The following is a 23,861-nucleotide window of genomic DNA, read 5'->3' as shown; positions in this document are numbered from 1 at the left end:
GAATTGACTAGTATACGAATGCTTGTAATCCCGCAAACTTTGGTGCTTGTATCAAAAATCACACAATTCAGGAGCTAAGCCGCCGGACTATTTGTGCTTTTTTTAACTTGAACAGCAACCTTTAGAAGTTGGAAAATTCCCTTATCAGTTTTGTGAAAGACAGCGGCAACAGCAACAAAATCATTTCTTCAAAATGGTCACTCTCCTATATTTTACCTTTTCGTATTTACTAAGTTGTTTATGTGAGATTCCGTGTTGATTTTTGTTGTGGCTGCAGAACACCAATGGCGCAGTAAAACTCAACAATACCTTGTTTCCTTTCCCACAAGTCGTGAAATGTTCTTCCCACTGTTTCTTCAGTGCATCGTATGCACTTTGTACTTTGTTTCTCTCACTCTGTGCAAACTGAAGCTGTTTCTGGGCATCCTTGAATGGAATTTAAAAGATAGTATTTACATAGTTTCCTTGCTAATGGATTAACTTGTTCAAACATGTACGACAACGTGTTAAAATTTATGAAATAGATGAAAATTAACGTATTTGCATAACGAGAGTTTTGACATCGAACATACTTTATTGTTATCCAGTTCTGTTTTCAGATCCTTATCTTTTTTCTTGAACTCTGCTTTCAGTTTCTTCTCTCGTTCAACAGCTGTTTCGACTTGCTTCTTGAGTTCCTGAAAAAAAACTCAAGAACATTAGCCTTGTGCCTTTCCTTACGACAAGCATTCATCTTGATAGCTGAGCAAACCTTACACTAATATTATTATAAAAATTAAACAAACATTTTTTGGTAATGCGCTGAATTATTACCTAGCTTTAAAGGCATGCAATACGTGCAGAGGAAAGGCCTTTGAACGGTAGCTCTTTGGACGCATTGTGAGCGAACGATATAACCTAGCAGGCATGCAACAACGTACAAAGAGCGACTTTGCATGTTGATGCAGTTTTGCAGTCAGCCTTCCATGCATTGCAAGCCTTGAAAACTAAGTATTTTTACATATGGACAGTCATGTAGTTTGTGAATGCATACCTGATTTGCAAGGAAATTAACTTTGACTTCTTCTTTTAAGTCCTGAATAAGATTTTCTTTCTTGGCATTCTCCACATAACATGCATCAAACTTCTCTCTTAGTTCAGTCAGAGATTTCACCAGTTTCTTTCTTTCTGCTGTTAAATCTTTAATCTGTTTAGTGAGCTACAAAAGAAAAAGAAATATAGTTCAAATATAGTTCAAATCAGTTTTCCATAGATTTCTCTATTCATTTTTTTGTGAACCGTCATCCCACCGAATCGAACATAAATCTGTGGAAAAAGTAAGCGACAAATGTATGGAAAATTAAAAAGGTAACTAACACCTTCGAGCCCAGATACTGTACATCCTTAAAATTTGACGAATACAATCCTTCGCCTTTTTTAAAAAAGAAAATCATTTGCCATCAGATTCCCATACAAACACTGTAATTTCTGACGGTGTTCCCTACCCATCAAGATGGCTTCCAAACCCGAAAAAAGGTTTATTGTATGCTTTCAATTTTCCTTTTCTTTTATTTCATTGCAAGGTAGCTGTGGATGACACTTTCCCAAATGGATATGCGACTTTTAAGTTAATTCGTTTGAGTTCATTTTATTTATACCATTTTATTTCAGAAACCTCACAATACAATTCTGAAGGGTTAAAAAGAGTAGTACTGGACTAGATTATGTTTTAGAAAAGAGCTACAAAATTCAAATGGAAATACCCTTTATGAGTCTTAGATGTTACTGTCACAGCATGTCTGAAACATGTTACCATTGGACAATAGAACCCATCACTGATAGATTGTATTATATACCTTTGTTTGCTCTTCATCATGTTGATTTGATGGTTCTGAATTGTTCTTTGCACTCTCCACAGCTAAAGTCAGATCCTCGAGTTGGCCTCTTAGCCCCTTTGCAGAAGATTAACAGCAACAAACATTAGAATTTAAAGCCAACATAAAAACCTAACAAATAGAGTATGTTGTGCACAAGTGTATGGATGCATATATGGATACCACAATGATACAGTGTTGGTAAGCACAAAAAATATATACAGCATAAAAATAATCAGCGCTCCTGAATTCCGTTATATGACTGTGTTTTTTAAAACGCTGTCAACTCTCTCAGAATTAACACCATTGTAAGGCAGACACCTTTCTAAGGTGGAGACCTTGAGTTACATCGGTCCCTCAGAAAGAGTTCACTGTATCGTCAAGTCCCATCTTACACCTATTCAGAAGAACTTCTGATGGGATTATATCTGGATGAGCTTGTTATTCAAAGAAATTGTGGGTCTGGTTAGAAGTTTTGGGATTTTTTTTAGAGTTTCGGGTATCAAGTCTATTTCAATTACCTCATTCTCTTTCACTATTTTGTTATGTTCCTCCTGCAGTGACTTGAAAGAGAGACTGAGCTCATCTTTCTCAAACACAACACACTCCAACTGTTTCTTTGTAACCTGAGATTGTAAAGCACATCATAGATAAATGCACATGTAAAAATTTGCATTAACACTGATTACACACTGTCAATTAAAAAGAAGATAATCGAGATGACAGTGTACAAAGCACTGCAAACTACATCTATTTAAGAAAATTGTCCACTGCTCATTGAAAAAGCAACTGAAAACAAAAAACCTTCTGACACTAATTATTGAAATTAAAGTAAAGAAGAAGAAGAAAGAAAGTGAAGCCTTTTGCCCAAGAACAAAATATGAGAGGCAGATTGGCCTAATGGTTGATGCACTGGTCTTGGGATCAAGCAGTCCAAGATTGTACCCGGGCTTGGGTCATTGGGTCGCGTTCTTGGGCAAGACACTTTACTCGCCTAGTGCTTCTCTCACCAAACGAGCAAATTAAATGCTGGGGTGTAACCTTGCAGTGGACTAGCATCCCATCCAATACTCCTAGTCACTTAAAGGGACTGTGTCGCGGATTTTAGCTAAAATGTAGGCATGGGAAATGACCATCAAATTCGTTGATATATAAAAATAACCTTTCAAAACAGTGAAGGGACATGTCAATAACACACCAAATACAAAAGAAGGCACAGATGGCCAAAAGTGTCGAAGATTGAAACAGATTGCGATATGGGCTTTTGAAATGTTGTTGGGCTGGACAGTTTTCAAGTTAATCTCGTTTGCTTGTAACTTTAAATATAACACGCAGGAGACACATTTGGTTGCAATGAAGCTATGGTGTTGTCATTTAGATCCATAGAAGTAATTTCTTTGCAAACATTAAGTTTCATATCAAGTATTTGGCAGAACTTAGTAAAATAAACTTAACTCAGCCATGACACAGCCCCTTTAATGCTACAGAAACCGGGATAAGCTCCAGTGGTTTGAGCCACTTGGCCGACACAAAAGATGGTCACTAACAGTTGGAGTGTTAAAATTTAGATCTAATATTCCTTGGTTCAAGCAGTAGCCAAGGTTATGGTGTTGGTTCTTGGGCAAGATACTGACAAATTCTGCTCACCTCATTGCTTTCTGCAATACTTCTATACTGTTGTTGAAGACCAGTAACTGAGTCTTTCAAGACTTCATTCTCCACAAACAGCTTCTCATATTCCTCTACTGTTTCCTTTAAATACAAAGTAACACGATAATGGGAAAATATTACTAAGCCTAGAGAGTCAGTAGAGATTACAAATGCACAGGTGAAGCTTTCAAGAAGATTCCCAGTATTAAATCAATTATCTCCCTCCACGTATTGCGGACCTATGATGAAAGATTTAAACCAACCAGTATGCAAGATACTAGGTCAGTAGTTGGAAATCTTTTTTAAAGTACTTATTGCGGTTTTCAGTGATATGCAAACTTTGAAATTCAATCTTTAATCAACGGTTTACACATTTTGGGGCCAGCAATCATCTTAATGGACCTCTTGAGAAACAGAAGCTCACTTTAACTGGGTCAAAAGGTCATGTCTGTCAGTTGTGATTATTACATTTCGATCCATTTTGTTTGTTTCTGTTTTTCATGGTTCACTGGCTGTCAGCATAATTATGTTTGACTGCAGCGAAAAATGCAATCGTTAGTTGGATTTTGAATTTCAGAGTTCATATTTCACTAAAAAACGCAATAATGCCTCTTTTAAAAAGTTTAAAAACTTTTCTGTTTTGCATTGTTAATTTGAGGGTAACTGTTTCGCTTTTAATAGGATCTGACACAGTAAATATATAACTTGAAAACATAACAAAGCAATCAACATTACTTCAGTAACATACCTTGTTTTTCTGTTCCAATAGTTGCAATTCTTTTCTGCTGTCATTCAAAGCTGTTTCAATGTCTTCTTTTTCTATCCTTACTACTGAAAGTGTCTTTCTCAGTTCCTATAATAAAAGACAAGGAGTTTCATCTAAGAGTGCAAGCATAACAAAGTATTGTAATACTGTAATTTGCTAAATAATGACTTCTTCGGACATATGTGAAAATAGATGCCTAGAAAAAGACAGTCATTTAAGCCTTGGAATCTTGCTGTTGCTGTTGTTTGTTTGTTTGTTTTTGTTTTGTTTTTGTTTTGTTTTGTTTTGTTTTTTATTTGTTGTTTTTTTTTTTTTTTTTTTGGGGGGGGGGCTTTCTTTATTCTTTACTTGTAACTTCAGCATAACTTTGTAAACACTGTTTCATTGTAGTACCTTAACTGGCATCTTGCTCAAATCTTCCTGTGAGGAGCTCATTTCTTTCAACTTGTTCTTCAGCCTCTATACATTTTTACAAGCCAAGAAGAAGAAAAACATAAATGTAATTGCAAGGTAGAAAATACCAACTATTGCAATAACAGACATGCAGTGAGTTACTGACAAACATATACCGTAAAATTACGGTTATAAGCCCCCCCGCTTATAAGCCCCTCCGGTTATAGGCCCATCTACCTGGAAACAAAAAAGTACATCCGATTATAAGCCCCCCCCCCCTCCCGGATTTAAGCCCCCCTCTGACGGATGACAGTACTGAACAGGGCTAAATGTTGCTTTATTATGCATTTTTAACTTAAAAACGTACTTCGATCAACACTCCCGTGGCTCGTTTCGAAACATTTTTTTTATTCCGCTTATAAGCCCTCCAGGATATAAGCCCCTCCGTTTATAAGCCCACCAAAAACCCCTTACGAAGTTGTATAAGCCCAGGGCTTATAACCGGAATTCTACGGTATATAACAGACATGTATATAAGGAGAGGCTACTTACAATATTATTTGCATGTTCAAAAAAAGGTTTTGACACTTTAAAATTCAGATGTGGTATTTCTACTAAACGTTCATTCATTCTAACTATTTATAAGTTCAATTCACTTGTTCATTAATGTTTTTAACTACCACCGGTAACAACAGGGATACTTACATCATGACTAACTTTAAGTGTTTTAAGTGATTTTAGAGCCTTCTCTTTTTCTGCCTTGAGTTTGTTGAGTTGATCACCAAGTTCCTGAAAAATTGATTATAACCTTAGTTCACAATGGGTAAATACAAATAACTGGATGTTAATAATCTTATAGGGATGTGCAGACTGAGAATAATTCTGGGTTCACGTTCAGGTCAGGTTTGACCAATGTATTGTTTTGTTGGACAAGGCACCATGATCTCACAGTATCTCCACTTTGGTAAATAAATAAATCAATTAGAATCCCAATTTCTCAAAACCCTAAAGGAAACAGAAATTGTTTTGAGAAATCATAGAATTCAAGAAATCAGTGGGGGGAAGGAGCGAGGGGGAAATGCAATGTTCAAATTAGAGCAGGAAAATGGCTCACCTTGACGTAAAATTTATTCTCCTCACATTCTTTAACAGCACTCTCTAAATTTTCCTCCACTTCCTACCAAACATATGTATAACCCAAATCAGTTCCTTTCTGTACACAACAAATAACCACAATTCCTACTTGTCTGCAATCATTTACACAATACAATTTGACTCATCTGGCCAGACCTATTTTTTTCATTGAAAATCAACTTGCACCAGTTGTTTGAAGGTTGGATAACACTATCCCCTGCATGGATAAAATTAATCACTATCAAGTGGATGGCAAACAGTGAAATCCTTTCTCAAACCTCCAAGGAAATTGAAATCAGGGAGTGTGAGAAATTGGGGGTAAAATTGCAGTGTTTTCAAGACTGAGGGAAGGAAGACCCCAGGGGGGGGGGGTACTCCCGCTTGTAAATGACGAGGATGATCGAATGGAGCCAAAACTCAGGACCCAAAAAAATCCCTAAGTCTTCCGATATTACCCAAAAAAAACCCCGGACCAAAAATAACCCCCAAAAAATCCCTTGTCAAATTACCCCTAAATTGCCAGGAGGGGCAATAACATAACACAAAGAACACTCGTTTTGTTTATTCATGATACCATTAATACGCCAAGGCCGTGCCAAGGTACTTTAGTTCGTTTTTAATACCCCAAAAAATCCTCTATCTAAATCAAGTCACCCAAAAAAATACTTGCCAAATTTTCCAACCCAAAAAAATCCCGGAATCGAAAATTTCAAACCCAAAAAAATCCTTCGATTATCCCCGTCATTAACAAGCCGGAGTACCCTCCCTGGGAGGAAGACCCACTTTTGGTTTGAGTAACTGGGAGGTTAAAAAAATCAAGGGTTTAAGGAAAAAAAAAACGACTTTTGAAGGGTAACACAATTACTGGTGTCCCAGTAGTTTTCATTGTGGCCCTGAATCCCCGATCGAATTGGAATTTAGAAGTGTTGGTTTTTGTGGAGGGAGGAAAACCGGAGAACCCGGAGAAAAACCCTCGGAGCAAGGACGAGAACCAACAACAAACTCAACCCACATATGACGCCGGGTCCGGGAATCGAACCCAGGCCACATTGGTGGGAAGCGAGCGCTCTCACCACTGCGCCACCCCTGCTCCCCACAAGAAATTGGGATGTCACTGTTGTTTGGTTTGCCAATCTTATCCGCTGATTAGCCCCTTCCCTTACTGTGTTTCCTAGGCTTTGATGTGAATTTATTTTGGTGATATCACCGGGATGCAAAGCTCAGACCATGTGACCTGAATTGGTTTGACCGTAGTGAAATATATAGGTATGGGAACTAGGTACAGTATTCCAAAGGTCTATTCAAATTAGTCATCGAATTAGTGTTTAAAAGCAAGGATTTTAAGATTACCTTAGGGAATTAAAACATAAAGTCATTATTTGAATACTGCATATTAAATCAATTGACAAATTAATTAAAATTATTTAATTTAGTTTCCAGGGAAAATAAATTCAAATTAAAACCCCAAAACATTGCTATTATTTTTTAGTTAGTATTTGGAACTATCATGAGCTTCTCATGGCTTCTCAAGAAAAAAAAAATGAGCTTGTCATAGTATTATAATTACTTTTACATGTATTTATACCCCCTGTCAGTATAGTATTGTCAAACATGTTAACAGATTGTTACAACATGTAGTTAGTTAGGCAGTTTATGTTAGATTTATTACATAGCAGGTTACATGTTATCAGCACCATGCACAGGGTCATTATATATGTAACTTATTTACTTACAAACCATGCAGCACAGAAGGCAGGTCTGGCAGCTGAGGATTGTTGTACATATCCGAAACAATATGCTGTGTCACACTTGTGAAACAATGAGACACTGCAGATGAGTTCTACACCCCTTTTCAAGTTTTTTTTTCTGCGATATTGCAGGGGTGCAAACATTTCAAAGCTAAATAAGTTATAATTATTTTGAAAAATTCAATGTTTTCACATTTATAAAAATTGTGAACGGTACAAGAAAAAGATGTTACTGATTAAATCTCAGGAAACTTTTCATCTTGTTGCAAAATTTCGTGCAATCGTAGACAGGGAAATTAAATACATTCTGGCATTTTTGTAGAAACTCAAAAACATGACTGCAAGCTTTCTAGCAGAAAAACATCCTTAACATTTTAATGGCTAGCACCCATAACTTCCATCAGCTGCCAAACTGCCGTAAAGTTTTGAAAGTTACAAACCCCTACTTCGCACCCATCCCCTCCCCCTCCCCCCAAAAACGACGACCCTTTGAAACTAGTGATAAAATTAAATGCCCCAAAGTAGCAACACCCTGAAAAAAAGAGAAGTCATTACTTTCAAAACTTCACAGCAGCCTACCATCCTTAATATAAACTGACAGCTGCGTACCCTTACAGCCGTCTCCCGACCCTCATACTCTGTACGCATGGTCTCCAGTGCATTCCTAAGGTGCTCGGCCTCTATTCTAGCAAGCTCCAGATCACTTCTCAGCAGCTAGTAAGTTAAACGTGATAAACGTCAAGAAAGTACACTGTCAAGAAAGATGCACTATGTCTTACAGTGCAGACTAAATACAAAGAGTGCAGTGCAATCTGACAATCTAGATACCACAAAATTTCTAGAATAAGCCCTTTGCCCCCCTCAAAAAAGGCCTCTAAATCTCATATGCAAAAATACTTCCAAAAAATGCACCCTCCCCAATGTAAGCCCATAGGGTTCTATTTAGTTACAGCGCTTGAAAAAAGATATCACTTTTCCAATTTTAAGGCCCTATTGTAGAGCTTGATTTGTACTTAATGTTCTTAGGGAATTCTCAGAGCAACTTTAGAACATGCTATAGATTTTTCATAATTATGTGAAAGAGTATTTCCACACGCCGGGTCACCAGAGCGCTTGAAGTGGCACCCTTGTAAAAAACTTTTTGCTGTTTTACCCGATAGAGCTGAAACTTTGCACAACAATCGAACTTTTTATCCCAAACAATCACATGATTTTTGTTTTTTGAATTTAACAATTTATGGCAGGAAAATCACAGACCCTAAGACAAATTTTCATTTCCCTGTTATGGCACAAAAAGTACATGATTCTGAAAAAACTCATTGAGATTAAGTGAAATGCGAAAAAATTATTGAAAAAGCTCAATCCGTCTTGAAGATATAAAGATCTGAATTTGGATCTGAATCTAAAAATAGTAACAAAATAGCAGGAAATCAAATTTCCAAACCTTATATCTTCAAGACGGATTGTCAATAAGCTTTTTCAACAATTTTTTCGCATTTCACTTAATCTCAATGAGTTCTTTCAGAATCATGTACTTTTTGTGACATAACAGGGAAATGAAAATTTGCCTTAGGCACTGTGACGTCATTTTCCCGCCAAAAACCATTAAATTCAAAAAACAAAAATTACATGATTGTTTGGGATAAAAAGTTGTGCAAAGTTCTATCTCTATCGGATAAAACAGCAAAAAGTTTTTAGAGGGTGCCACTTCAAGCACTCTGCTGCCTGGGCGTGCCATGTGGTAATATCACATCCAAATACACTGTACAAACCCATGGAGTTTTGAAATGCAAATTTTCATCCAAAACTAATCTACTGACAACAACAATATTAACAGTATGGACGGTACATGCAAAACAGTAAAATCAAACCTCATTCTTGTCTTTTAGTTCCTCGTTTTCCATCATGAAATGCTCCCTAATAACTTGACCCATACCCTCGCTTCTTTCTTCAGCTCCTCCCTCCCGAACAAGACGGTCAAATCTACTTTGGAGATTATTTCTTTCCGCAAGCAGTTTCTCTATTTGATCTTTCAGATCCTGCATAAGAGCAATAGACAGACCACATGTTCAATCAATCACCACATAGGAACAGATTCTCTGTGCTTTGTTGCTTTAGCATTCATCAATTAACTCAGATCAAAGAATGACCTGTATACATGTCAACCTATATGTGGAAATACAGAAGCCACCATGTTAAGCAATTTGTATTACCTTGATGTCTTGTTCTGCTCTCTCATTATGGGAATCACTGGAAGCTTCCACAGCCTTAATGAGCTCTTCTTTTTCTACCATTAGCTTTTCCAATTTGGCTTGAAGCTATGGAAGAAAATTAAAGAGATTCACATAAAAAAACATGTACCTTAATTAAGTGCATGACTTTGCATAACCATATTACAAAATGCACATTAAAAATAAATTCAACAGGCATATTCTTTTGTAAGTAATTTGCATGACAAATAGATAACTCCTACTAATCTTACCTCAGTTGTTGCAGATTGCTGTTCACTTTCTAGTTTTTGAGTGTTTAGTGATTCAATCTTAACTTCCAGTTCCTAAAATGTACAACAAAACAAAATGAAATAATTCTCAAATTTGGCTCAAAGTAAGACGTGCCATGCCCCTTTTTCTCTCCACATTTATAGACTAGTGTATGTGTAGCTACATGTACCATTACACGAATTGTCTGAAAGCTCAGATAGGCGGAAGGGGTCCGCAGTAAATACATGCACTTAGTATGCTCATCTACAGCTTTACAGCACTAATGGAGTAACAAAAAGAAAAACTTGAAAATTCTTACCTTACAATTTTCCAAGAGTTGACGATTCTCTTGCTCAAATTTTGTTAATGTTTCTTGAGTCTGTTCTTTCTCTAACTGGAGTTCCTAATGTGATTGACAGAAATTAGTGACTTTAATTAGTAAATTCTTCGACGCTTATTATAGGAGGTGTAGTGGCTTAATGGTTAGTGCGCTAGACTGTACAGTCCTGTATGGTCCAGTCCGGGATGTCATAGTCCGGGCTGTCCAAATGGGTACCAGCGAATTTACTGCTGGGGGGTAAGCCTGGAATGGACTGGCATCTCATCCAGAGGGGAGTAAAAATACATTTGTCCACCTAGCTGCTTAATGCTACAGAAACTGGGATAAGCTCTAGCCTGGTAAGCCAGTTGGCCCGACAGCAGGCTTTACCTACCTACCCTTACTGTGATGCTCATTCATAACCCACTTTTCTTTTCGTCTGCCTCTAGAACCCAGACTCTGCATGGCCAAGTCTGATTTTAAAGGCCGCGATTCACAGATTTTCAGTCACATATACTCAAATCCGATTGGCTGACAATGGGTAATGAGCACTCTGCACATGCTCAAAAAATCAGACTTGGCCAGAGGTCATGTTCTTGGTGCTGACAAAAAGAACATCACTGGGCTTTGGGAATAAAAATGAGGTTTGTGATGCAAAGAAAACCAGAATGAGCTGTTATTGCTGGATTTGAATAATTATATGGGGACAGAAAAGATTTATATCACTTACTTGAATTTTCTGAAGCAAGTTTTGGTTGTCTTTTTGTAGTTGTTCTTGTGCTTTGTCTTCTTGAAGAGCTTGTATTTCCAAAGCATTTTTGTATTCCTAAAGATAATAACATATTGATAAAGCTGTACATTTAGGTTGTCAGAAAGAGTAGCTTAGAAAAATACAATTCCAGAGCGGTTTTGACATTTTTGCGTATATTTCAAGTATGAATTTGAAGAGAATGGGTTAGTAATAATATGGATGTTGCTATGCCAAGCCAATTGAGTACAGTAGAATCCCGATTCCTTGAACCTTCAGGGGAAACAAAAATTGCTCTCAAGAAATTGGGGGTAAAATTACAGAGTTGTTCTATTCAAAGGAAACAAAAATTCAATTGATTCCAGAAATCGTGAGTTTTGAGAAACCAAGTTTTCGAGAAATCAGGATTCTGCAGTACCTTTTTATAAATGTGCCTCTAGAGTAAACTATTTAATATTTTAAAACAAGCAATGATTTAAGCTCCAGTTGTTCCACACTAGATCATGCTTTTTTGCTGTACAGTATAATAGTCAATAACCCTTGCTTTCTGCAACTCGCTTCTAATCTTGCATCTCAAGCTCTCCATAGCAATTAGACAAAGTATTAAGTGTACCTTTGCCTCCTTAACAACACTTTGATATTCTTCCTGCAAAACTCTCAGCGATTTCTGAAGTCCATCTCTCTCCATTGTAACAGTGGATAACTCCTCTTCAAGCCCCTAGAGAGAGGGATTTTACATTTAACAATTATTCCACAGGCGTGTGTTGGATATGAGATGCTAGATACCGGTAGTCAACGACCCAGGCGGGGGGTACTTGGGATTTCAAGTGACGGGGATGATCGAAGGATTTTTTGGGGTTCGAAATTTCTTGATTCCAGGATATTTTTGGGTAGGAAAATTTGACAAACATTTTTTTTTTATTTAAGTAGGGATGTTTTGGGGTATTTAAAACAATCTGAAGATTCGTGGTAGTGATTTGGCTGTGTAGTTCTGCGAATAAAGTAAAAACAAACGTGTTTTGCTGTTGATTTTGGAGGGGTTAATTTTTGATCTAGAGATTTTTTTGGGTTATGTTGGAAGCCCTCGGGATTTTTCTGGGTCCTGAATTTTGCTCCCATTCGATCATCCCCGTCATTTGAAATCCCGAGTACCCCCTGGGGTCAATGAGGCATGTAGCGCCAAGTTGGCTATAACGATCTCATATCCAACAAGCGAGAGTGAAATAATTGTTTTATTAAAAACACCAAAAGAATTACAATATTTGAGCTCCCCGCCTATTTTCGTTGATGCGTATCAGCTACCAAATTTGTGGTCAATGGTATTTGAGCTCATATGCCATTGCCTGTTAACCAATCAAAATGCAGGAATTGCAATATACCATAAAATTGATTGCTAGTTTAGACATAATATATCAAAACCAATAATCAACCATCTGCCTTTCAATAGTAAGATAGTTTTAAAGATGAAATGTTCAACACGACATGAGCATGGCACAAAGAAAAATTCTGAGTCCCCGACAGGAAACAAACCCATGGCCTCCCAGATACCGGTATCTGGGAGGCCATGGGTTCGATTCCCGTCGGGGACTCAGAATTTTTCTTTGTCCCATGCTCGTGTCATGTTGAACATTTCATCTTTATTATTTATTACCGAGCTTGAAATTTACCATCTTTATTATTTACTAGTAAGATAGTTTCTATGCCAGCACTCCTTACATTAACAACAGCGCCATATTTCCTTTATTAATAAAGGGTCTGAAATGCTTATCTCATGTTTTCCCACTCAGTTTCCAATATTAAAAATATCAATCTTAATTTTAAATTTAAATCAATTCTTTTGCACCCTTTCATTGGTTTTGTGCCAACGAGCGAAATACTCATGTTTGTTCATAAGAACAGATATTGAATGGTTTTTTTATAGAACTATATTTGAAATGTCCAAAATATGGTAAATTGTATTTTAGGTAATATGCGAAAAAAGTGCTATTTCTCTGGTGTTCATAAACGACACAGGCTTGATAGCCTGCGTAGCAGGCGCCGTAGTTTCCAGCGCGTGTATTCTAGCGATCGCGCACTCTTTTAAACACACTAAAAAACGTACACATATGTCTGCTACGCAGGCTACGGGTTTGACAGATTGATAACTCTTGACAAATCTTTAAATTCTTTTCAACATTAAAATGTCACAAAATGAAGGCAATAATTAACTATTAAATGAGGTTTAATCACTGTTTGTTAAATACAACACGCGATGGTTAAAATGTTTCCGTCCACAATATTGATTGTTGCATTTCAAGAACTTCTTATAAATCAAATCCCAAAATCAAAACTGCTAAGATGCTTTTTTAAAAATAATTTTCAGTAATCAGAGACAGTAATGCACGGGTCAGATTTCAGTCTCGCATGCGAAGTGTCATGTTCAGTTACGCAAAACTTGAAAAATTTGAACAGAAAACAAAACTTGAACGGTCAGGATTATTTGGAGACAAAATTTTTATTCAAGTTAACATTAAATTTGCCGTTAGAAGCAAAAAACTTTTGACTTTCTTGTGTGTATGACATGCAGTAATTTTAGTGAGCGTCGCTTTGTATTGATGTTATTCCTACGCGGAGCGAAATTGCGTGCCAAATAAAATATAAACGGTATTTGATTTGGAATGAATCATCGGTCAAACAATTACTATAAACACAATCAACACTAAAAGGAAGCATTTACCCGACTTCAGCATTCTCATAAGTCAAGAAAACTATATTTAAAGTCAACAGTCCGCTTTTAATTTTTATGTCTCTCTTCGATCGTAAATCGTTATATTTTTAGCCCAGCTTAAAATAATTAATTTGAGCGAGGCGTGTATATCACATGATTTTATTAATTATTACTTATTAATGGACATTGTATATATTGTACGTTACAAAAGGGCGTACCTCAGTTGGAATTGTTAACCGGTTGATTCGCATAAGTTTACTGATAGTTTGATTACACGGATAATTTTCTATGTACAGTTTACGGCCACGGTCAACGCGTGTAAATTACCGGACACTTAACGTACGCGGTAAAACCATGAGTGCCAGATCTAAATTAAGTGGCTCAGAGCGTGACACTGAAGAATCTCATGTGCTCACCGAACAAGACGTCGACCACGACGAGTCGCCAGAGGAAACCGTAGAAGAATTAGAAGCTTTGATTGTCAAAGAAAAGTCTAAGCTAGACGAAGCCCGCGAAAGAACAAAGTTAATCTCATTGAAAAAGAAGTTGACCGAGCTACGACAGGAAACTTTAGCAGAGCAGGGCAAACGGGATCGTGAAACGGGCTCTGGCAAGATCAAGAGTAGGAAGGTGACAAGGAAAGACAAGAACAAAGAAATTTCTCCACGAGACCTGCGTGAATTTGAGGATTTATCGCGCGACGTAGAGAAACGTCTTAGCAAAATGGGTCTGACTTCCTCCGCCTCTGCCGCCGCCGCTGATGATTCTACGTCCAGTGAGGACAGCGACGATGATTCTTCGTCAGCTGAGCAGAACGCCCGAAAGAAACGAGGTAAGCGGAACCTGAAATCTGGTAAAACAGCCAAAATTGCTACGCGTGTAGTACGGCGACAATTCTGGCCGCAAAGCGAGTTGAGCTTAGGCTATGTTTCTAAAAACGTTACCTACGATGAGCTTACTTTAGAGGAATTTGTTGCGGGGTACAGTGCTATATTATTGTTGCCACAAATCACTTCTCATGAACGAACACATCGCACGGAACACTTGGGCGCTTTGATGTATCTGGCGTCCGTCTACGAATGGCCAGCCGTACGTAGCTTTCATGCGGCGGTTTTATTAGAAATTGAAAGAGGTCGGCTTAACTGGGGGGATTCTTTTCTTCATCTGGAAAACCGTACGCTCGCAGGTTCGCACAAGAAGACGAAAGATCAGAAGCGCCCCGCCCCCTCCACTTCCACTGCAGTTTTGTTTTGCCGCGAGTATCAGAAGGGTTCATGCACACACTCAAAGGATCATTACGCCCTGCTTAAAGGGGAAAAGAAATGGCTGTGTCATATTTGTGCGGCCTGTTGGGTGAAGGACAAGGTTAAACGGATGCATTCCGAATATTCCGATGATTGCCCAAACAAACCAAAAGAATGACTAGCAAGAATTACCGCTGTTCCGTTTATTCAAGACGTTATTGTTGCCGGTACTCAGGACTCCGGCGATCAAGACTTTCTCGATTTTAACAGGAATTCTTTTCAGGACAGTTGTGTTTTAAACAGGACATCTGCTCAGACCCTCAATAGTCTTCAGGACAATCCAGATCTTCATAAGACACCTTTTCATGAATTTTGTTATCAGGACAAACACGATTTCTCCAGGACATCTTTTCCGGACTTGTGTGATCAGGACACTCTAACTATTTGTGAGAACTCTTTTTCAAGCAGTTGTGAGTTTCAACCGTCCTTTTCTCAAGATCACTTATTTAGTGAGCTCGGAGCGACCGGTAGGGCTTTCAAGCACCAGGATCTTGTTTCTTCACTTGTACAATCTCGAACACTTTCACGGGAAAATGGTGTTTGTGATCAGGCTTCCGAGCAGCAGGCTAGTGTTTGTCGTGAACGTCAGAATTTTAGTCTCGACATGGTTGAGCTTCACGAGCGTGTTTTTGCATCTGGTTTCCCTAATTACAGAGGATTACGGATACCATTAGTTTCAAACCTTAACATTCCGCAGTGGAGGTCTTATCTTAGTGATTATTATGACAATGTTATCGTTGATTATCTTGAATTTGGCTGGCCAGTGGGTTATGATTACGAACAGTTCGGTTTTCCTGTCAGTCAGTTGCGCAATCACTCTGGCGCGACCAATTACCCGCGTGACTTAGACATTTATCTTACGAGACATTCTGTGGCAGGTCCGTTTTCATCTCCTCCATTTTCAGGACGGTTGGCGGTGTCGCCTCTTAATTCTGTTCCAAAGAAAGATTCTACTGAGCGGCGAATTATCCTTGACCTGAGTTGGCCTTTGAGCACGTCTGTCAACGCTGGAATTGATAAATCGCTGCACGAAGGGGTGGAGTTTTTCCTGACATATCCTACGGTGGATCATATCGCTAGTCTTATAGCTTGGAAGGGACCAGGTTGTTTGATTTATAAATGTGATTTGCGCAAAGCCTATCGGCAATTTTACATTGATCCTTATGACTTCCCATTATTGGGTTTTCATTGGAATGACTGTTATTATTTTGATGTCGTGCTTCCTATGGGCTTGCGGTCGGCCGCGATGGCCTGTCAACGCATTACGAGCGGTATTTCGTACATTTGTTCTCGGCGGGGTTTTGACATGTTAAATTATCTGGACGATTTTCAAGGCGTTGAGCTTCCGGACAGAGCCGCGACCGCCTTTTGTTCTTTGCAATCCTTACTGGTGGAACTCGGAGTAGAAGAATCGACGAGTAAGGCTTGTCCGCCGACTACATGTGCGACCTGTTTAGGAGTGGAGTTTGATACTCTGGCCATGACAAAATCGGTTCATCCCGAACGTTTACTTGAGATTCAAGAGTTACTAACAACGTGGTCACACAAGACAAAGGCCACTAAGCGAGAACTGCAATCGTTGCTCGGAAAACTGTCTTTTGTGTCGAAATGTGTAAAGAACAGTCGCATTTTTCTCATGCGAATTATTGATCTGCTTAAACGCCTTAATCACAATCATCATCGAGTTTCCCTGAATAAAGAATTTCGGAAAGACATTTGTTGGTGGCTTGACTTTATCGCTGTCTACAATGGAGTGTCAATCATTTTGGATGTTCCGTGGTCAGCTCCTGATTGTGTTTTCGCGACTGACGCTTGTTTGACAGGATGGGGCGGAATTTGTGGTAATATGGTTTTCCATGCTCCATTTCCAAACTGGGTCCTTCAGCAGTTTCCAGCTATTCATCAGCTAGAATTTCTAGCTCTCTTAATTGCGGTTCGTTTGTGGGGCGCGCGTTGGGCTGGTTTACGAGTGCAAGTGTACTGTGATAATACCGCCGTAGTTGCAGTTATTAACTCCGGGAAGACTAGCGACCCGTTAATGGGAGCAATCCTGCGTAACGCATGGCTTGAAATTGCTTCGCAAGAATTTGAGATCAGAGCGGTTCATTTGCCAGGGGTAAACAACCGACTTGCAGACTATTTATCCCGATGGCATTTGGACGTCGTCAAGTATTCCTCACTTTTTGCCGCAGAATGTGACGACGCTGGTTCTATTAAGGAGGAAACTGTCACTGATGAGTTATTTACGCTCAATAGTGATTTGTAACTTTTGTTCTTTTACAGATGCTGAACGACTTGTGCTAGAGGAAGACTTAAAGCGCACTCGACTAAATGCGTAGGCATCAGAAACTCATAAGAATCATAGATCGCAGTGGAAAAGTTATTTAGCATTTTGTTTATATTTTGACTTAACACCAGTTCCAGCCACTGCTCATGTTCTTGCATTGTATTGTCAATTTCTCAGTCGATCACTTACTCCGCAGTCTATTCGAAACTATTTAAGTGGGGTTAAGCTTTTGCATTTAGTTGCGGGTTTTGAGTTCCCTTTCCTGCAATCGTACGAGGTTCGTTTGACGTTGAAAGGTCTTCAGCGTACCGTCAAACATACTCCCAATCGTGCACCCCCCATTACCCCCGATATTTTGTCACAGTTGGTTTCCGTCACTGACCTTGCCGACGGAAAAGAGGTCACATTTATGTGTGCCTTCCTTTTTACCTTTTTCCTTTTCGCTCGGGTTTCCAACATTATCCCTCAAGCAGCTTCTCGTTTTGACAAGGTCCAGCACCTTTGTCGAGGGGATATTTTTGAGTGCCAGGCGGGTTTATTAGTGTTATTTAAATGGTCAAAAACTATTCAGTTTGGGGAACGTCGCTTAATGTTACCTTTAGTACGATTAGAGAACTCTCCTATTTGTCCAGTGGCCATCTATTCGCGCATGATTAGTTTTTTCCCTGCTACTCGCTCGGCACCCGCGTTTACTTATTCTTCACGTAGGGGTCATTTTGTCTCTCTGCACAAGGGCGAATTTATTTCCTTTTTGAGGGCTAAGTTGACCCTTGCAGGTGTTTCTTTTCCGAAATTGTATCGGGGACACAGTTTTCGTAGGGGGGCGGCCACATTTGCGTTTCACTGTGGAGTTCCAGGCGAACTCATTCAGATTTTTGGCGACTGGGCGTCTGATGCTTACAAGACCTATTTAGAAATTTCGTTGCCAGCTAAGGTTCAAGTCGCTGAGCAGATGAAGCTTCGTCTTTTGCACAATACCTAGGTTTTCTCTAGTTTGATTCACAAGACAACCATCTTCTTTTATTTGGGGTTCCTCGTTGGTGGCTGAAGTTTCATTTCCGGTGTAGTTTTTTCCTGCATTTGTTTCTTGTTCTGGAAATAAACTTCCTTTCCCAAAGAAATGTTTGGTGGTTATCTTGTGTTCTGGTTAGTTTCTCTAGCGAGAATTGTTATATTTTTAGCCCAGCTTAAAATAATTAATTTGAGCGAGGCGTGTATATCACATGATTTTATTAATTATTACTTATTAATGGACATTGTATATATTGTACGTTACAAAAGGGCGTACCTCAGTTGGAATTGTTAACCGGTTGATTCGCATAAGTTTACTGATAGTTTGATTACACGGATAATTTTCTACCCTTCCCTCCCACCCTATGTGGGCTGAAGTTTCATTTCCGGTGTAGTTTTTTCCTGCATTTGTTTCTTGTTCTGGAAATAAACTTCCTTTCCCAAAGAAATGTTTGGTGGTTATCTTGTGTTCTGGTTAGTTTCTCTAGCGAGAATTAAAGGACTCCAAAGTCGAAAGATTATTTCATCGCTTTGAAGACCTTGATGTTCATTTTTTCGGCGGTCGAATATTCTGTAGGGTATTCTCTTTCGATTTATAATTCCCTAAAGGTGTATTTATCGGTAAAGGGATGACTGACCACATTGAAAATTTTAACAGCGAGCCGCGTGGACGCCATTTTGGTCATTTGCTCTCTAGCAAGGAGTGAGAGACTGGGAACCAGTTGGGAAGAACAATACAACCCAAATATGGGGTTTACTTACACCCAAATATGGTCAAAAAAAAGTCCCTTACGCAGAACTTAAGATTTTTTCTGCCTATACACTCATACACACACGGCTCTATGATTCTGCCGCCTCGACAGCCTCGCCTCTTGGCTCGGCTGTCTCGTTGGCAATTATACTTCATTTATGGGTGTTTTAAGAATTGGTTTATTATAGCCATAATCTCAAAATAATTAATGACAGTACTTCATTAAGAAAATTTATACATTTATACACTTGACTGACAGTCAATATTGTTAGTTGCATCACCAGGGAAACATAATAAATTGGAAGGATACAGTTCATAAAGCATAGAAGTCCTAGTTCATTTTTTATCATTATTTTGATATGTTTTAGCAAGATTAAAGTGAGCATTTTAAGTTAAAACTGAAGACATCTTTATTTAGGAAAGCGTATGAGTAGGATCATTCCTAATATCATTTTAAAGCTTTTTAATCTCTTTTTTAGTCATATGTACATTATTGAAAATAGCTAGATTTTAAATCACTTAATATATTCTTAGTATTACTTCATTTTTATTTGTGAGGCACATTTGATCATATTTAAATGTTAATTTGTGTCATACACATTATTATTATTATTATTATTATTATTATTATTATTATTATTATTATTATTATTATTATTATTATTACCATTTTAATTAACAACAATTGAAACCAATTGGCAGAACTTGTAATCATTTAAAATTTCAAGTTTATAAGGTATACTGTACATTTTGAATTTCATTAATATAATAATGAAAGGTGCCTATTATATTTGACATAAAAAATTCACATAAAAAACTATATTTTTTTAAATTAATTATTTAATCATTTAATAATCAAGATTGTAGCAGTCCCTTACTTTAACTGTTTTTTCATGTTCGTGCTCCAGTTCATTGTACATTCCTCGTAAATCATCATTTTCCTCAAGCATCTTCCTCCCAAGTTCAGCAGCCATTTTTAACTCTCTATTTTTCTTCAAAATCTGATTAACAGAAGGGTGGCAACGATGACATTTATATGGTATTTACAGTATATCTATGTTTTAAGATTTCTCTTGGTTTATGGTTTATCATTTAAACAGAATTTTAAAAGATGGCAAGATTAAACAAATTTAAGATACAAATGTTATGCAAAAGTGTCCTCAACCAGTAATAAATTATTTATGTTTACCGTGTGTTTAATTTTTACCCATCTGTCTGTGTACTACAGCCATTAACTAACAGAATAACCACTATCATTGATCAATAAAATGCAATAGGTTTCATTGATATTCTCATGGTATGCAAATTTTGTGCTTGTAGCTGCTGCATTTCGTACCCAGAGAATAGCTTTGTTTTGCACAATGCTGCATAAAGGTTTCTTACGGTAACAACTTACAAATACACACACATATGTTATTTATATTAAATAAATATACCTTGTCTTTTTTCTCAAACTCTGCATGCACCCCTCTTGATAACCATTCTCTCTTTTCATTTTCCAGTCTTTCAACTTCATTCTTTTCCTCTTCTAGTTGCGAGGACAATTCTACATAAGAATATCCAACAATAAATGTGCTTGAATACTTTTCAGTACTAAAGTGAGAGTTAATATGAAAAAACCTTCCAGCTGTCCAACTAAAAACTATTGTCAGTATTGTATATATTATCCTTTATTAAGACAATCAGCCATTTTTCTACTTGAAACACACAAATCTGATTGAAAAATAAAATTATAGGGAATCCTTTAGAACATCTACTAAAACAATATTATTAGACTAGTAGACTACGAGGGACAGCTAGTTGACTTGGCAGTGCATCACTGAATACCTGGCTTCATATTAATTATGTTATCGTTAAATAATAACACATCTCAAATCAATGAAGCTTGGATGACAAACTTTCTTTTTGTCTATTCAGTTCTCTTTCTTCTCAAGAGACACATAAGATTAAGCCCAACTGGTGACCTTGTACTCAACAAATACCATTTTGTGCCTTGGATGGACTGTTGCTAGTCTGAAACTGTGTCAGCCATCTTCTCGACCTTACCCCTAGAGGAGTGGTGTGCGTTGGGAATTCAGACATCCTTCTTGCCTGGTCCCTCCTCCAGAGGTGAGGTCGAGAAGACAGCTGACATTCAGACTAGAATTGTTGCTTGTTTGCAAAAACTCACTGTAAAACTAAGTGTAACCAAATCTGAAAAAGAGCTACACCAATAGAAAAGAATTTTTTGGGTCAAACCTCTGACAAAGAAGAATACAGATTCTTTTTATTAGCTACATTGTAAGACGGCCAATGAACAAAGAATTCCTGGAACACTTCTTTATTCAAATGTACCTTCATTTTTTGCTTTGGTCTGCTTTAAAAGAGCAACCTGCTTCTTGACATATTTAATGAGGTCTTCTTTTGGAAGTGACTCCAGCTGTAAAAAGAATATCACACCAAAGTCAAGAATTATGCTGATAAGTAATGGGAAGTGTGGATCAAGCCTTATAATTAGTGCACTGGACTGCAGATCGAGCGGTTCGGGTTAGAGTCCTGGCTGGAGCACTGCATTGTGTTCTTGGGAAAGACACTTCACTCACATAGTGCCTCTCTTGACCCTGGTGTATAAATGTGTAGCAACGAATTTAATGCTCACTGAATGCTGGGGGGTAATCCTGCAAAGGAATAGCATCCTATCCAGAGGAGAGTAGAAATATTGCTAGTCACTTCATGTTACGGAAACCAGGACAAGCTTCGGCGTGATGGGCCACCAGGCTCATATGCAGACCTTACATTACCTTACAGGAATTAGTTATGTTTTCATAATTACCGAATGGTAATGAGGTTATGTTATGGGCCGCATTTTCTCACTCGAACACTCACTCAGTCACTCAATTCTGATATCAAACCGCAATTAATTTATCATTAAATGAGAAACGTGCTGACAGAAAGGTCCTTTAAACGCATTCAGCACATGTCAATCAGAAACAAATTACTTCTTCTTCAACCTCGTTCCAGGGTCTCCCTCTTCTAGGGAACTAAATTGAATTTCACAAAACAAATCGAAAGAGGATCACTTACACTTATCCTCTGGTGATAAAAGAGAATAGAATTCGCTCAACGAAGCCTCAGAGCATAGGCTATCAATGACCCATTCACGTAAGAAAACATTCAAAGACGCGTTTTAGTAAACACAACATTCATGCACGTTTTTGTTTCGCGTCACATCATCTTCGTGTCACGTCATCCGTTCTTCATCTTTTTGAGTCGTACAGAAACCCGCATCTTTCTCTCAAATTTTATTCGCTGCTTAAAATAACGCTATACGTGCTGGCAGAAGAGTAAACATATTCACAAAACAAATTTACTTAATGCTAAAAAGGATCAAAGGTTACACCTAAATATTTTTGTGAAAAAATAGAATTCGCGCTACGAAGCCTGAGAGCACGAAACCATCAATGATGCAATTCCCATGGAAAAATAAAACATTTACAGGGAAATAAAGCGAGATTGTGTTACATTATTGAACCCTCATTGAAGAAAAAAACTATCAATGACCCATTCACGCAAGAAAACATTCGAAGGCAAATTAAGTGAGATTGTGACATTACTGATAGCGCCTATGAACTACATATAGTTATGCTTAAACTGTTATAAAAAATTATTACGCTCGCCTTGTGACGTGTTTTAGTCAACACAACATCCACGGCACGTTTTTGTTTCGCGTCACGTCACCTCGTGTCACGTCATCCGTTTTTCATCTTTTTGAGTCGAGCAGATACACGAAGTGCTTTTCTCTCAAATTTTTTCCGCTGCTCAAAAATAACGCTATACGTGCTGACAGAAAAGTAAACATATTCACAAGACAAATTTACTTAATGCTTAAAAGGATCAAAGGTAATACACTAACCGGTAAATATTTTGGTTGTGAAAACTGAATAGCGCTACGACCTCTGAGAGCACGAGCCATCAATGACGCAACTCACGTGGAAAAATACAGCAAAGTGAGATTGCTTTACTTTATTGGACACTTATTTAGAAAAAATGCGGAGGTCGGCACTTCATTCATCGAATTATCATGAGGTTGCTCGAAGAGCCTTTGATTTTATAAATTAGTTTTTATAATTTGATCACAAAAAATATTGTCAGTTATACAAGGTATTACCTGTGATTTTCCTTGTGATTTCATGGGGGTTGTGCTTGATGAGGCTTCCTTTTTCATAGCATTTGTCACACCAAGAGGGTCGGTGTCATTCTGTCACAAGAATTATAGAAAAATTATGGTTACTAGAGCCATAATACAAGTTACTGTATCACACCTGACATGATACATTATGATTAAGGTTAATAATGATATTGTGTTGTGCTCTTCTGTTAAGAGTTGGTATCTAGCATATGAATTGTTGATACATAAAGAAAGCTTACTTGCAGGCTAGCCTGGATACAGGGAATATAAATGGATTATGTGTTAATTTCAACCACTCAGACACATAGTTTGCAGCATATGTAAAGGATGACTGGATATATGTGTGAAATGCTTCACATCTAATTTTGTCATTTGCATGCTGTAAAGGCTAACATTAATATTGTTAGAAGCTGCATTAAAACCAACATTGAGGAATGATTTAAATGGAACATCAATCTTTGCATTCAATTTTCGAAATTCTTCTAAAAGAATTTCAGTGCTCCAAACATTCCTAATAGCACAATATTGCTGAAATATTTTGC

General features: G+C 37.8%; 1 protein-coding gene across 5 annotated transcripts in view; it reads right to left on the bottom strand.

The window, feature by feature from the left end:
* LOC144663914 (uncharacterized) overlaps window positions 1-23,861 on the bottom strand; it is a 57,705-nt gene that overhangs the window by 32,621 nt on the left and 1,223 nt on the right. For 3 of the 5 annotated variants that reach the window (XM_078524997.1, XM_078524996.1, XM_078524999.1), the window contains exons 2-22: window positions 23,299-23,388; window positions 21,486-21,570; window positions 20,588-20,697; window positions 20,030-20,152; window positions 11,705-11,809; window positions 11,074-11,169; window positions 10,344-10,427; window positions 10,027-10,098; window positions 9,758-9,862; window positions 9,416-9,583; window positions 8,154-8,258; window positions 5,777-5,839; window positions 5,368-5,451; window positions 4,663-4,728; window positions 4,252-4,356; window positions 3,501-3,605; window positions 2,375-2,479; window positions 1,836-1,931; window positions 1,034-1,198; window positions 573-677; window positions 310-426 (exon numbers count right to left, since the gene is read on the bottom strand). In XM_078524997.1, the coding sequence (XP_078381123.1) occupies window positions 310-426; window positions 573-677; window positions 1,034-1,198; window positions 1,836-1,931; window positions 2,375-2,479; window positions 3,501-3,605; window positions 4,252-4,356; window positions 4,663-4,728; window positions 5,368-5,451; window positions 5,777-5,839; window positions 8,154-8,258; window positions 9,416-9,583; window positions 9,758-9,862; window positions 10,027-10,098; window positions 10,344-10,427; window positions 11,074-11,169; window positions 11,705-11,809; window positions 20,030-20,152; window positions 20,588-20,697; window positions 21,486-21,570; window positions 23,299-23,388 (2,154 nt within the window). The remainder of the gene's footprint in view (window positions 1-309; window positions 427-572; window positions 678-1,033; window positions 1,199-1,835; window positions 1,932-2,374; window positions 2,480-3,500; window positions 3,606-4,251; window positions 4,357-4,662; window positions 4,729-5,367; window positions 5,452-5,776; window positions 5,840-8,153; window positions 8,259-9,415; window positions 9,584-9,757; window positions 9,863-10,026; window positions 10,099-10,343; window positions 10,428-11,073; window positions 11,170-11,704; window positions 11,810-20,029; window positions 20,153-20,587; window positions 20,698-21,485; window positions 21,571-23,298; window positions 23,389-23,861) is intronic. The other 2 variants (XM_078525000.1, XM_078525001.1) reach the window with 2 other exon arrangements.

This window comes from Oculina patagonica, chromosome 8 (assembly GCF_052425735.1).
Source record: "Oculina patagonica isolate OP01 chromosome 8, crgOcupat, whole genome shotgun sequence".
Taxonomy (NCBI): domain Eukaryota; kingdom Metazoa; phylum Cnidaria; class Anthozoa; order Scleractinia; family Oculinidae; genus Oculina; species Oculina patagonica.
Note: the sequence above shows the minus strand (reverse complement) of the source record. Positions and strands in the feature narration are given on the sequence as shown.